This window comes from Poecilia reticulata, linkage group LG9 (assembly GCF_000633615.1).
Source record: "Poecilia reticulata strain Guanapo linkage group LG9, Guppy_female_1.0+MT, whole genome shotgun sequence".
Taxonomy (NCBI): domain Eukaryota; kingdom Metazoa; phylum Chordata; class Actinopteri; order Cyprinodontiformes; family Poeciliidae; genus Poecilia; species Poecilia reticulata.
The window spans coordinates 23,492,665-23,507,400 of record NC_024339.1 but is presented as its reverse complement, the minus strand read 5'-3'; the positions used below and the strand labels follow the sequence as shown (position 1 = coordinate 23,507,400).

Here is a 14,736-nt window from a genome sequence, read left to right as displayed (position 1 = left end):
CTTCGCGTCCAACAGGCTGCCAGTGAGGCTGTTGACAGCGTACAAGCCTGTGCTGAGAGGTTGTACGCGAACAGAAGATGCAGAGCTCCTTTTCTCCCTCTAATCGTGCTCTTCCCCTGCTCTTCTCTCGCAGATTGTCCCTGGCTTCGCTGCGTTCCTGTGGGACTACGGACGCAATCTCAGTAGCTGACTGACAGCACCAAGCAGCCCACCAGACCCCTGCACTGAATCTTCCCATTGGCCGACTGCCAGAGCTTCGCCCCCCTCCCCCATCCTGACTGGCTCTGGCGGGAGCGTGGATGGAGCCGAGGGATCTGGTTGGCTCAGCCCGACCCAAAGAGGCGGACCTTCGGGGAGGCAGGGCAGGGCCCGGCGAGGAGCATCAACTGGCGGCGGGAGGCGCCGGGCCGGTGCACGGCAATGACGTGATTAACGGCGCTGCCAGTGAGGGGGAGGGGCTAGAGGAGCAAGGGGAGGGGCTTATGGAGGAGCAGGAGTTCTCCATCAAGGAAGCGAGTTTCCAGGAGGGAAGTCTCAAGTTGAAGATCCAGACCACCAAACGCACCAAGAAGCCACCCAAGAGCCTCGAGAACTATATTTGCCCGCCAGAGATCAGGATGACCATCCGACCTCCGGCTGGAGAGGGCAAAGGGGGGCGACAAGGGCGGACAGGAGGCGGGGCAGGAGCAGGGCGGGGCCCCAAGGACGAAGAGCGAGGTCCCCCGAGAAAAAGGGTAAGTTCCCACCCCCCCCACTTTCCTCCTGCTTCTTCTTTACTCACTTAGAGTCAGTAATAAATCACCAGGTAGGCTACGCTGTGTACGCTTTATGGGCTTTAAGTGAAAAACACTTCTGTCCAGCCTAACGTCTCAATCCGTAGCTTTTGTTGATCGTCGCCTCCAGCTACGTTTACAAAGAGTCAAAGTTTGCTGTAACTGAAACCACTCTGACTGAGATCACACACACGCACGCACGCACACACCCACACGCACGCGCGCACACACACACACACACACACACACAGAGCTGCTGAGAATAGGGCTGACACAAGCAAGTGACAGCTGGTGTCTGCCCTCTCCATTTGTGGTCATAGACTCGGAGACCTCTCCGGTCCCCTCCACTCACTGCTTGTTTCCTTTCCTCTCCTGTTCCCTCCTTTAATGAAATCAGCCTTTGTGGGTCACAGCCTTCACCTCCTCCTCACCCCCCCTCCATCACCCTTCCCACACTATACTGGTTTCTGGTGTGTGTGACACTGTGTATGTACAGGTCCTTGGGGAATCTAGTGTTTGCGGGCTGTGTTGACCTACACGGTGCTGTGTGTGTGTCCAAACCTGACAGCCATCTCCGCGGCGCTGAGCGCGACAGGCCCAGCAGGACTAACGGTGTCATGTTGTCAACATGCTGCAGAGTCGTGTTCTGCTCTGTTGTTTGCGCTCCAACTCAAGTGGCTCACAAGGTAAAAGAGCCCCTCGGTAGGCGTCTGAGCCGGCTTCCTGTCTCTCACACACTTTGAGGCGCTTCATTGGTCGACACGATCGCATCAGCAGGAACATTGCGAGGAAATGTTTATCAAGACTTTGAGAAATGCAAAAGCACTCACAGCCCTTAAACTTTTGCAACCCAAAACTTTAACGATTTGAAGACAAGTTTGCATAATAGTGAGGTGAAAGGAAAACGGCACATGGTTTTCAAAGTGTTTAACATATCACACTGTAGAGCCCCCTTTTGCCTCAGTCACATCTGAACTTTGTTTCTTTTGGGTTTCAAATACAGAAGCTGAACATTTCTGCTCAAGCTCGGTCAGACTGCATGGAGAGAGTCTGAACACACGCTTTAAAAAAGTTTTTAAAGTACATTTGAATTTAAAAAGGGCAGAACATGTATACGCAACAAACTTTTTATATATTTTATATTAATTTTGCTTCAGTTTACAGTTTTGCACGGTTTTTCTTGGTGTATCTCATAAAATCCAAATAAAACCCGTTAATGTTTGTGGTTTAAAAGTGACCTTTGACCTTTATGTACCCATTTACTCTGAGCAACAGGGCCAGCTTTCCTGTCCCTGCTGAAACAGCAATCCGCCACAGTATCATTCTGCCACCACCGTGTTACACGAGTTGTAGCAAGTTTCTTTTTGCCATTCTTCTACAAAGGTCCGAAGTAAGTGTGCATGACAGTAGCTGTCCAGTAAACCTTCATCCTGTCTCAGTTTGGTTTATTTACTGCTGCTAGATTTATTCATATAATTTTTTTTAGCTGATTGTAAATCTTTGCAATTAATGTAAGCGGAGAGTCATGGCCAAGATGGAAGGAAACATCGTGGTGTGTTCCTGTTTATTAACCTTTTTAAACATTTGGAGCGTTTGCTTGGAAAGAAAACAAAATGTGGTTTTTGATTTGGAGCTGGCAGAGAAAACTTATCCATCTCCACAGCCAGAGTTCCTGTTGGTTTTCTCTTGGACTCGTCGTCTAACCGCACAGTGGACCTTCTGACCTGCCTGTGGGATTGTTCAGGCAGGAAAATAAAAAAGCATGACAAGATGCGCGTAGCACGAACGAACGTCAGCGTTTATCTCCGTTGGTAAGCATGGTGGGCTGAGCCTCGCTTTCTGAAGCCCGGGCAGCCGGTCATAATCCAGCGCCATCAGCCCCCTAATTAGGAAGCCCGCCGGTTGGCGATGATTGACAGATTGTTGTCATAGTGACGGCTCTGAAACGCCGGTGTCTTCTGAGCTTTGCTGAGGGGAGGGGAGAACGTGTTGGTGTTGGTTCAGATCGGTTTCAACCCTTCATCCCCACCGCTCCGTCCTCCAATTACAAACACCCTCCCACCCCTCGTCCCCCCCAGCCCCTCGCCTCACGTCGTCTGCCTGCATCCACCCATCACCTGCCACCCCAGGCAGGCTCACTGGAGAGGAACGGGTTAAAGAGACCCTCTCTCTCTCTCTCTCTCACTGCATGCCTGGATATATGTGTGTGTGTGGGTGTGTGCGTGCGTCCGTGCGTGAGAGCGTGCGTGTGTGTCGAGGTTAAAAACTCTCTTTGTGGTGTAGGGGAGGCTGTGTGTCAGAAGGGGAGGGGAAGTGAGGTGGGGAGCAGATGGACAGCCTCTCCACTCGCTCTTGTATTGTGTCCGCAGCTACTTCTTTTTCCCGCTCTCCCTCTTTATCTCTTTTAGCCATCTCTCTTTCCACACTTGTCCCTGCCATTTTTTTTCTTCCCTCGCATCTTCCACTTTTTCCATCACTCTTTTCAGCCCCTACCAGATGGCAGCACGGGGCAGCGGCGGCAGCAGAGCAGGAGAAGGAGAAGGGGGTTGTGGAAAGAGGAGGAGAAAGGAGGTGGAGGTCAGGCATATGGAGAGCCTGGTTAAGGGGCCCCCTCAGAGGGAGTGTGTTTGTGTGTAGTGCGGTGAATAGAGGAGGGGGCTGAGGGAGGATACAATAGAAATCCATTAAGAGGGAGATTTGCCCCTCTAATAGACAGAGAACGGGAAAGACGGCCAGCCCGATTAGAAGCTAAGCATGTAGAAAGAGATGAAAATGGTGCCCTTTTTTAAAAGTTATTTTCTGTTGTGTGGTGTCACCCAGTCAAGGAAGGTGAAATGATTTAAATAGGGATTGTGTAATTAATACCTTCGACAGTAAATTAAAGGGCAGAAAACATGCGTGTGCAGACTGGGAAACATAAATATCAGGTGCGTGAAGAGATCGAAACTCCTCAAGTCTTCCTTCCCAGAGTGAACTCTTTCATATGAAGTCCTATCCAGTTTCTGTCAGAACATGACTTCATCTGATGAAGTAAGAGTAAGCTGCTATTATGACCTCTGGGTCTGAGGGCGAGTACTTTAAGCTTCACACCTTGTTCTACCGCTAACTAAAACTCTTAGGAAGAATTTTTGTAAATTTCGTTGAGTGTTGACAGTCTGCTAACGATCATCATCAGGCGAGTCGACAACACATTAAAGAAGCTTCAACCACTTCTAAGTCGTTCATGTGGCATTTATAGGATTCAGTAAAAAAAAAAAAAATAGAACAATGCCATATAAGACTGATTGTAAGCACTGTGAGAATGCCACGACTGACTGTTAGCAGCCAATATCATAAAAAGGACTATATCATTTGATCAACTATAGTTCAAAATCTAAGTGTGAACACCGTAAGGGAGCAATGAGACATTAATCAATCAATCAATCAATCAAATTTTATTTGTATAGCACATTTCAGCAGCAAGGCATTTCAAAGTGCTTTACATAATTAAAATAAAAACAGAAATAATCAGTGAGAAAGAGAGAGATTTAAAAAAAATAAAAAATAAAAAAAAATTAGTGAGTGCTTTAAGCTCGACACCTCTATCTACTCTTGAGACTCTTAGTTTGAAGTAAGAACGAAAGAAGTTCATGAGTTGCATTGTTGTTTTGATACTGTCAGCCACTGTCATGAGTCATTAAATGCCACCAATCCAATTTTAAATTGAGGTATATGCATTACCTGGACGTCCCTCATATACATTCCATAATGTATATGAGGGATTTTTAAACACTGGGAGAATACAATGACTAACTACTTGAACATAATAAGACGTTTAGCTTCAGATGTTAAATTTTAGTGCATAGAAGCTCTTTAAACAGTAATTCTGCTTCGAACAAAGAACTTTGTTTACTAAGGTTCTTTAGTAAACGCAGCACCACCAATGCAGAAAGTTGGTCTAGAGTCACCATGTTGTATCACTGCTGCATATTTTTATTCTGAAGAAAGCAAAGAGGAACTTATCGGGTTTCTCTGTTTTGTTTACAGTCATTCACAGTTTGAGGCTCAGAATTAGACAAGGATGACAAAGGAGAAAGTCATTTTTGCTCATAACGGTTTTGTATCTCTTCATCTCAACAAATACACATAATTCTACAGCTATCAGTAACAACAGTTGAGCCTTATTTGCTTTTTTACAATAAACTATTCTATTAGTGAGAGGATTATGAAAGAGGGAGGGCAGAAAGGGGAGGTGCAACGGGGGTAATTTCCTTTTTTTTCTTTTAAAGGGAATCTCACTCTTCTATCATCTTCATAGCAGGCATCCATAACCAGAGGCGTCATAGAGCGAGCGTGCCGTGTCAGGGGACGGGGCCCACATTAACGCAGTATGATGGGCTCCCCTTTTCTGTCTCCAGCTGACATCACACACATGCTGGATGTCCTCTCGCACGCGGCTCTTTGTCTGGCCCACGCCGTGTGCGCTCAGAAGATGAATGTGTGTGATTTAATAGATCGGATCCCGGGTCAACCGCTGCATCACTCCTACGGACACGGAGGAGGCTCGTGCAGCCGCGCACACGCAGGCACACAGTCTGCAGGTTCGATGCCTTCACTTGGCAGAAGCTACCTAAAGAGCATTTGCTGCTTTTTTGCTCCCAGAGAGAAACACATACACACACACAAATCATGTTGAGCGGTGATTGCAGTTAGAGGGAGTGTTTTCCTGGTTATCTGTCCAGTTCCCTGGACGTGCCAAATGTGGCTCTTAATCCATTTTGCTATCTGTGGGGAAAGATAAGCCAGAGCTTTTTCAGGAGTCCGGGCCAGGGCTGTGTGTGTTGTTGCTGTTGTTCTGCGTGTGTGCGTGTGTGTTAGTGGACCCATCCGAAAGCTTGACGCTAAATACACACTTATCTTGTCTTGACAGCCCCTCTGCTTGGTGGTCCTACTGGCTCTGTGTGCGTGTGCATGTGTCTGTGTTGTTGCTTGGTGGTCTTCTCCCAGCAGTGTTTGGGATTATTATGTGTTAGTCAAGTGCATACAGGGAAATTAATGCTGTCACAGTCGCAACGCCAAGTGTGTGTACGCGCAATACGTGCACGTGTGTGCACAGGGAACGCTTGGACGTTTGATGTGGATGTTGTTTTTCTTATTTCTGTCGGAGATGGCGGTTGGTGACCTGAGGGACTTGATGAGCTCATAAAATCAGCAGCGTCTGTGTCAGCTTGTGTGTGTGCGTGTGTGTGTGAGATGCATCATGCTTTGCCCACAGAGAGTAATCCATGATTGATTTATGAATATGTATAAACATAAAATGATCACCTCTGCTGCGGTCTGACCCTACTGTCCCATTGACTGTTTCTGGTATCTGTCCGTTTGGTTAAAACCCCCCAAATTGTTCATTTAGATGTTTTTGGTGTGTGCATGTGTGCTGTCAGTGTTTGCAGCCTTTGAGTCTCTGATCTGGGAAAGCTTTAAGGGGCGTCTCCCTTTAGTGATTGGGGGATGGTAGATGTGAATGTGTTTGTGTGCATGTGAGCTGGAGTGGGGTGGAGGGGTAGTGGGGGTGAGTGATTTAGCACCACGGAAACACCAGCTGTCCATCTGTGTCTGACCCCCATGCACACACACCAGCACACGTGCACACGCGCGCACACACACGCATGCATGCACACACACGCATGCATGCACACACACACACACACACGCCCCCCCCCCACACACACACACACACACATATCGCATCTAACCTCTGATCTGCTTCTCGGTATCTCCCAAATCTTCAGAAAGTCCAGTCAAAACACAATCTGTTCACTTGTCTTTCACTCGCCAATCACATCCACAAGGTTTTCCTCTCTAAAATCTATTTCCTGGCGATCTGCACTAACCTTGGTCTGCTTTTCAGAACTAGACCTGGGCCAAGAGGAGATTCTCACAGTATCTTAATACCAAATTATGATGCCAATATACAAAAACATTTACGCTGCGATATGTAACGTAAAACAGAAAGTACTGGTAGTGTTGCCTGCACCATGTATTTATTATGTTTTAGAAACATATTTAGGGCAAACTAAAGGGAAAGTAAAACAAAGCACGAGACCCCAGGCTCAGTTCAGTATTCAGGGATTCCCCTATTTATGGGTTCAAATTATTTTTGGAAAATTCACCCATTTGTAAATATTTTTCTGAAATATTTGAAAGTGAATGCAGCTCAGGAAGCAGAAATAACTACATGCAATACTACTTTACATGCTGTTGGGTGATGTTTGTCAAACATTGATGTTCTTTGGTGCTCCTTGCTGTAGCTTCAAAGAGTTGACATACAAAAGACTCTAGATATTAGTTGCAATGCTAAGACTGAGCATATAAATTCATAGTACAGTTTAATTGGTGTTTGAATTATTAAAATGTAGATTTACAGGGATCAATGAGGAACAATCTGGGTGGTCTCCGGTATTGGCGGACTGCTGTGGTCTCTACTATCGAGTAGTTTTCAAGTATTTTTGTACAAATCATCATCAATATCTCCCTTTCTTGGCATTCTTTCTATTTTAAAAATGTCAAAACAATATGGTTTTATTCACTACGGAAAGGTTTGATACTATTGTTTTTTGCAGGAGTTTGAATGGTTATCCCTTGTTTGTTTTAGAGTCAAAGACATTCGTTCCACATTAAAACATTACATAGTTTTGTTTTGAACTTCTGTATGAAAACCATGATACCGTGAAACTGTGAGAATCTCGTATCGTCCTACGCCTAATTGAGAATGATGATGACCCCAAACAGTGGCAAGTCCTCACATAGCGATGCCTTCGATGATTAATGACTCTAGAATATGAGTAACGATCATAAACTCAAACACACAAACATACTCAACGCTGCAAGGTTGACTGAATGAGGTCTGCAGCAGCGCTCTAACTGCTTTGGATTTATAATGAATGAATGAATGAATGAATGCATGGTTAGCAATGGTGAACACACACACAGAGCCACACAAAGAAGTGCTGGAGGGGAAGCAGAAGAAGAGGTGAACTTTGACCCCGCTGGACATTCAAAAGCAGAGGTGATAGCTGAGCTCCAGCCTGTGTGTTTGCGTGTTTGTGTGTGTGTGTCTGCGTGTTTGTGTGTGTGTGTGTTTGCTGTATTGTTGTTTGTACGATTGGGTCAGGGTTGAGACAACTGGAGTCTGGCCTTTGCTTTCTTACCCTCAGGACTGGATTTGATGCCTGTCTGTTTGCATGTGTGTGCGCGCGCGTGTGTGTGTGTGGCTGTGCTGACCATTTGGTGGGGACTGTAGCTAATTTCTCAATCAGACACACACATACCATCTTCTCACTTGGTCTCAAAAGGTCAAGCCTTATTCTTTCTCTATTGTGTCCGGGTCCCAGTAGGTCTCTCTTCCTCCTCCAGCAGATGCAGACGTGCTATAAAAGCCGGTCCGACTTTAGGTGCGTTTTTTTAAATATATTTTATATAAAAACCTGAGGCGCTCGCTCGCATTTAAAGAAATGCTAATGGCTCTGTGACAAATCAGCTCATTGTGCTGAGGCGTTCTGAGACCTGTTGTGTTGACAGGTCGGTGCTGGAAAGTTATTCGGGATGTGTGTGGGAGCACAACACACTGGACCTATGCTGAGCGATTCTGGCTTTTGGACATGTGAATCAGCCTGATTCACATCACTGAGGGACAGTGGTTTCATGTTCTCTGTGGTCATAGATAACGTTGAGTCACACCATCTTGAGCTTGTGGCGGTCACTTCATTATCTTCATCAACCCTCTGTGGTTGGTCAGTGAGTGTGTGTGTGTGTGTGTGCGTGTGCGTGTGTGTGTGTGTGTGTGTGTGTGTGTGTGCATGTGAGAGAGGAGAGGTGCGGCGTGTGGAGATCCAACAGGAATCGGTGCTGGGAGAGCAGGAAACGGACTGCGGATTCAAAGGAGAAAAAGAAGCAAGTGCTGAGTATCGACTTTCACTAAGTCCCACTACAAGCGCTTGTCAGTGAAATCTGATGGCACCATCAGCTGTCTGGAGCACGCCAGTGTGTGTGTCTCTGAGTGTGCGCGTTTCTAAATCGCTGAAAGAAAAAGACGTTAAAGTGTCCGAAATCTGACGATAAGGTCCTGAAATCAAATTGTCTCCAGAAATAGATGCATGGTGTTTCAGAGTGAAAGTGTTACAGCAAAACCTACAAAGGAGTGGTACTGAGGACATTTTGTTCATAGGACAAACCCTAAGTGAGTAGGTTGTTGCTGTCTGTTGTTGCAATGCATTCCACTTGTTTTCAGTCTGCAGGAGGCTTTTTAGTAATAAAAAGATTTTAGGTTTCTCCAAACGTTTCTTTTTTTTTTTTTCAGAGACGCGTGCACTTATTGATATGTTCTTTAGACATTGTTTTCACTCATTAATCCAAACTTTCTGCTAAAGATTTCATAATTTTTATACAGTTAATCCTTACACTCCGGGTTCAAAGCAAGCCCACAACATAATACCGCCTCCACCTTGCATCACTGTTTGCAGCACCATTCTTTCCTCCTTCCTTCCTTTCTTTTGATCCAAACTAAAATTTCTAGTTTGGTCCTCAAAACTATTTAAAAATATATTTTTTTCTAATATCTGTGTGACTTTGTTTCTTTTATGAATTTATGGGCTAATCAGAGATTTGTGGCCAATTTCCAATGTTTGTGTAGCTTTGACCCATGGATACACTTTGCAATAAGTCTTTAAGATCTATGATCTCTGTACATATGTATGGATATGTTGTACATGTAGGAACGACATTCTCAACATTTCACTGTAATAAAAAGTCAATATTTATTATATCAGAAGCAGAGATGTCACACCATGTGTGTGAACAGGTGTTGTCTCAAAACAAATAAAAAAATAATTAGAGGTTTGACATTTTAAACTGTATGTATTGTCCTATAAAAGCAGTTTTAGCACTGATTATAAACATTGTGTGCTTTTCCTGTAGTGTAGATCTTTACCTTTGTTGCTAAATCCGTCGTGTTCTGTTCGGCTTGAATGGACAGCTGATGTATCTCTGTCAAAAATGCTTCTGACTTATGAGTTAGAGCTGGATTTGATCGATTTATGAAATTTTCTGTTTTTGAAGATTTAATTTATGAAAAGTCACTTCTTTCATCATTGCACTAGTTGGGTTTCTGGACTTGTGAGTGATATCAGCCCACCCAGGGCCTTCCATCTCGTTTTACAAGCATGTTTTACAGCTTGAACTTATTTGGACTTTGAATTCAGGTCAACTCCCAGAGGGGAAGATTGAAATAAAAGCTAGTTTTTGAAAATATTTCAGGTCATTTGTAATTTAAAAAAAAAAAAAAAAACAAAAGGAGAGGGGAAAAATGATTAAAATCAGAAACTGTATTTAGTATTTAAAAAATCTGATTTTATTTTGAAGCCATGTTGGCCACGTCGACCGATTTTAATTTTTAAACATTTCAGCGAAATATTTAATATTCACTGACTGGATGAAAATTGACTTTTTGGGTTTCCAACAAGTCGGGACAAGGATTGTTCCAATCAATAGCTGATTTCCATGCGTATCTCTTTGATAGGTTATTGCTTATCAATTTGCATGTAAACATTTAGATTATAGAGCTAAACTCTTTTTAAGTCCGCAGATAATTGGCAACAGAGAGGGACTTTCTGGTTTTCTTTTTTATAAAACGTAACTGTGTTATAACCATAGCTTACGCTTAACACCATATTATTGCCCCGCATGTCTTCTCTCCAGGCTCTGTGAAGAACTCCTGCTGTAGTTTGGCTGCATATTTATGCTCTGTCTCTTAAGTGTGGATCCCAGCATGAATAGGACTTGTCTGTCTGTCCTTATGTCTGAGTGTCTGTCCCTGGGCACGGCTTAGACTAAACAAACAGCAATGTTTATGAAGCAGAGAAGAAGCCACGAGGGTTTTCTGTTTGCTGCTTCATTTCACCACTCAAACATCTCTGCACGCACACACACACACACGCACGCACGCACGCACGCACGCACACACGCACACACACGCACACATACGCACACACACGCACACACACGCACACACACAGCCTCGGCTGCAGCTCTTCCTGCGTTTCTCTGCCCCATTCTGTTGCATTTTTTTTTTTTTTCACCTTCTGCTCCCCCCCCCTTCCAGTTCAGTGTCTCCTTCTCAGTCGGTCTCTTTTGGACCAAACCGCTCAGTGAAATATGCGTCCGCTCTCAGACCGAGAGGAATGCCACTCCGTGTGACCTCTCACCCACTGCGAGGAGGGGGTGTTGGTTTGGACGAGGGAGAGAGGGGGCAGCTGCAGTCATGTGCCCGGGCCTGGAGAGAAACACGCAGACACGCACGCACAGGCATTTCTGAGATCATGCACACACACTTTAATTCCTGCAGTCTGCTAAGCTTTGACCCAGCTCTGGACCTGCAGCTCTCCTTCACCCGCGTCTCTTTGTGGCTGCTGGGAAGTGCATGATGCTTCACTTTGGTCTGCGTGCGTGTCTGTGAACACACGAGTGGAGTGCAGCCTCGCACAAAGGCATTATTGTTGGTAAGAGGGGGCCTAAGGGGAGGCAGGCAGCCTGATTGGTTAAGACTATTGTGTCTCACTTTTCCCATTCTCCCTGTCACTGAGGATGTCATTACAGAGCCTCTCTGACTCTCTCCCTGTTCCTCTGCTGGCAAGCTGAAGATCCATCCAAGGATACGAGATGATCAAGGAAGAAACTGTCTGCTCACAACCGTAAAACTTCAAAGGTGGACAGAAGAGTCTATCTGAGACACATTTAGGGCTTGTTAAACCATGGATTGTGCTAGAGCCAAATCTAAACTGGTCTAGTTTCCCACAACTGGAAACAGGGTGTCCGTGCATCCAGGTCTTTAATTCTAAAAGAGGCATAATGTAGTTTTTCTGTCAAGCAGTGACCTGCAGACATCTTCATAGCGTTCTGTGACTGGCGAGCTTTTTTGCGTCTATCATGGATTAAGTTCAAATTTATTGACTTGATGACGTTGGTCGTTGCCTTTGTGCGGAAAGCTTGGAACTTCGGGGTTAAGGCTGTAGAGAACCATATGCAGTGTGAGAAGCACAAAGCTGCTGCCAAGAGCCACAGACCTCAGAAATTTCAGTTTTTTGCTATGCCCGATTGTAATGCAGAAAACTCTCCCAAACATCCCCTACATTTATAGTTTATTCCATCTTAAATTTCATTCAAGGTGGCATTAAAAAAGGTCTTAAAAGTCTTAAATTTGACTCGCTGAAACCTGCAGATACCCTGTGGAAAGGCACGCCATCGTATCTCTATAAATGACTCACCCGGTTCATGTGTGAGCCTCCCAGGGAGACAACTCAATGACACAAGTCATATTATTAACCTCAGTGTCCCTATAAAAAGACGTCACCAACAGCATTGTGCTTTTTTGGATTCTGAATCTCCTCCTCTTCGGTACCGTAGAATGACTGACTCATAAGTTGCTCCAATGTCTTTCTAAAGTCCTCAGACAACTGTTTGAATCTCATCATGTTCACTAGTCAGGAGCACAACAAACAAACAAAGGTTGAAATGAGACAAACCTTTAAAACTCTGAGTAGTGAATGTTCTTATCATGCTCATTTAAAGTGGTGTGCCTGCGTGTGAAGTTTTAAAAGGAATTTTCTTTGGTTTTTATTGTTTGATTGTATTTTTTTTAGTATAATTAAACTGTACATTAACTACCCACATGTCCAAATATGCTGGAAACACCCAGATCTTTCTTGGGTGGCTGCATTTTGTGCACTATACTCACTGTTAAATGAGTAAACCATGTTCTCGTAATACTCCACATGGCACATCTGCAGCTAAGACAGACTGCCTCTCATGAACACATGAACTAACCATCATGGGTTCATGGTTGTGGTGACCGTCTACTCTTATCAGATCTTTGCTGTCCGCTAACACAGGCAGATAAAATACATTAGATTGCATAATTTGTGAATAACTAATCAGTGAGTGGGGCTTTGCTGTTGCAGACCGCAGAGAGGAAGCGTTTAATCTGAGCACACAGCTTCTGTCTTGAATTACCAATCATTCCACACAGGAAGTCATCCCTTAAAGCAGCTCATTGGCTGTTAATTGTTTCCTGTTGGAGAGAAGCGGTGCGATTGGGTCACATGGGGCCCAGAGAATGCAAACAACTTCTCCTGTTGGTTTGTGCACTTTGTGCTGCACGAGTGTCTGCGTTGGGGAAGTGAGTTTTGACTTATCTTGAGGCTTGCAAAGGGTATCAAACGTCTCTCTGTGTGTGTGTGTTGTCTTTATGTCGAGAGTGTGTACTGATTGTCATCTGTGCCGTTTCTCAGCTGAAGTTCATTGACCCCCATGAAAGGGACGATTGGTACATAATCGCTGTGAAACGACTCTAATACGGCTCTCAGTGCCTTTCTGTGGCGGGCTGCACATACAAAAGCCCAAACACGCCATTAACGGTAATAGTGGGGATTAGACGTATACTTTGTGTAGCATGTAAATGTGTGTGCTATTAAGGCGCGAGTAGAAACCTCTAACTGCCTCATAATAACATGCTCTGGCTCAGCCAATCAGAGGTTCTTGTTTAAATTGAGCCATCAACTTTTCAGTGTGTCGGAAGAGAGCGTGACAAGGAGGCTCTTTGGTGGTTTGCTGCTATCTTTAGGAGCACTCCAGTCTCAAGGATTACTGCTGAGGGCGTATGAGGGACCGTTTTACTCCAGACCCACCACTGCGCCTCGCGTGTGCGCTGAAGCTCCCGCGTTTGATCGTGTCTAAGAGGATCAAATGTGTGCCGTACGTGACGGCGTGCAGCATCAATGATGCTACAGAACAGGGTTTTTAGAGAAAAAAAAATAAAACTCTTTGTGGTTGCAAATAGGCGTGTCACGATAATAAATTTTGCTAGATGATACATTGCCACAAAAGTTATTGGGATAAATGATAATGTTGTTGTTTTGAGACCGTTTTCAAGTAATACAATAACAAAGACATAATAACGTAAGTACACAAAGATCAATTAACTTTCATTTCTAACAAACGTGTACCACTGGAACTGGAAGATATTTTAAATATCCAAAATAAATACATAACAGAGCAAACAAAATGGATGCTGAAGTTTCTGTAAGCAAAATTGCTCCTCATAAAGGGAAGACCAATGCAGCTGTTATCATGTGATTATTGTGTAGTGCAAATGAATGTGGCTTGATTCAAAATTTTGTATAAAAATGAAAATTAGAAAAGTCTGACATCCAGTTTTTTTTCAGCCTTCTTTACTTTGATCCATCTAATTGAAATCCAGTGCAGCCTATTGCTGTCAGAAATTATTTGATTAGTAAATAGAGTCATCATTTAATCTCAGATTAAATCCGTCCGATCTGGCGCACATAGAACAGGGAGAACGCTGTGAAGAAGTTTATATCAGGGCTATAAAACAATATTTTAAGCTTTGAGCATCTCATGGAGGACAGCAGTAAATCTAGAACTGTATTATCAAAAACCATTTCCTCTCACTTCATAATTAAGCCCTACATTCTGCTGATCTGTCACTAAAAAATCCCATCATGGTTTCAAGTTGTAGCTTGACAAAATCTGAAAAGTGAAGAAAATATAGATGCTTTAGCAAGGGGACTTTATAGTTTGCGAGCTTTTTGTCTTCGGAGCCAAACTTCCAAATGTTCCCACCCAACTTTCCCAGAAGCCGCTTGAATCTGAGGTAGGGAAGAGCGTGTTGAAGTGGAACATGCCGAGTAAAAACAGACGTACAGTTTCAGGCAGCGGTGGGTCTGATCCCAGCCATCCGCAAACCGTTCACCTTGACAACCCCTCCTCTTCCCACCCCCTCCTCTCTCTCCTCCCTCTTTTCTCTCCCCCGCTGTGGGTCTCCTCAGGCGCATGAATGGAAGTCTTTATTCCCAGGAGAACTGGTGGGAAGAACGAACGAACGAGGAACAGGGATGAGGGTGGCGGTGGGGGG

The 14,736-nt window shown here is 44.5% G+C and overlaps 1 protein-coding gene across 1 annotated transcript in view; it reads left to right on the top strand.

Moving 5' to 3' along the window:
- setbp1 (SET binding protein 1) overlaps positions 1-14,736 on the top strand; it is a 51,210-nt gene that overhangs the window by 13,444 nt on the left and 23,030 nt on the right. The window contains exon 2 of the mRNA XM_008418821.2: positions 134-734. Coding sequence (XP_008417043.1) covers positions 300-734 — 435 coding nt within the window. The 5' untranslated portion in view covers positions 134-299. The remainder of the gene's footprint in view (positions 1-133; positions 735-14,736) is intronic.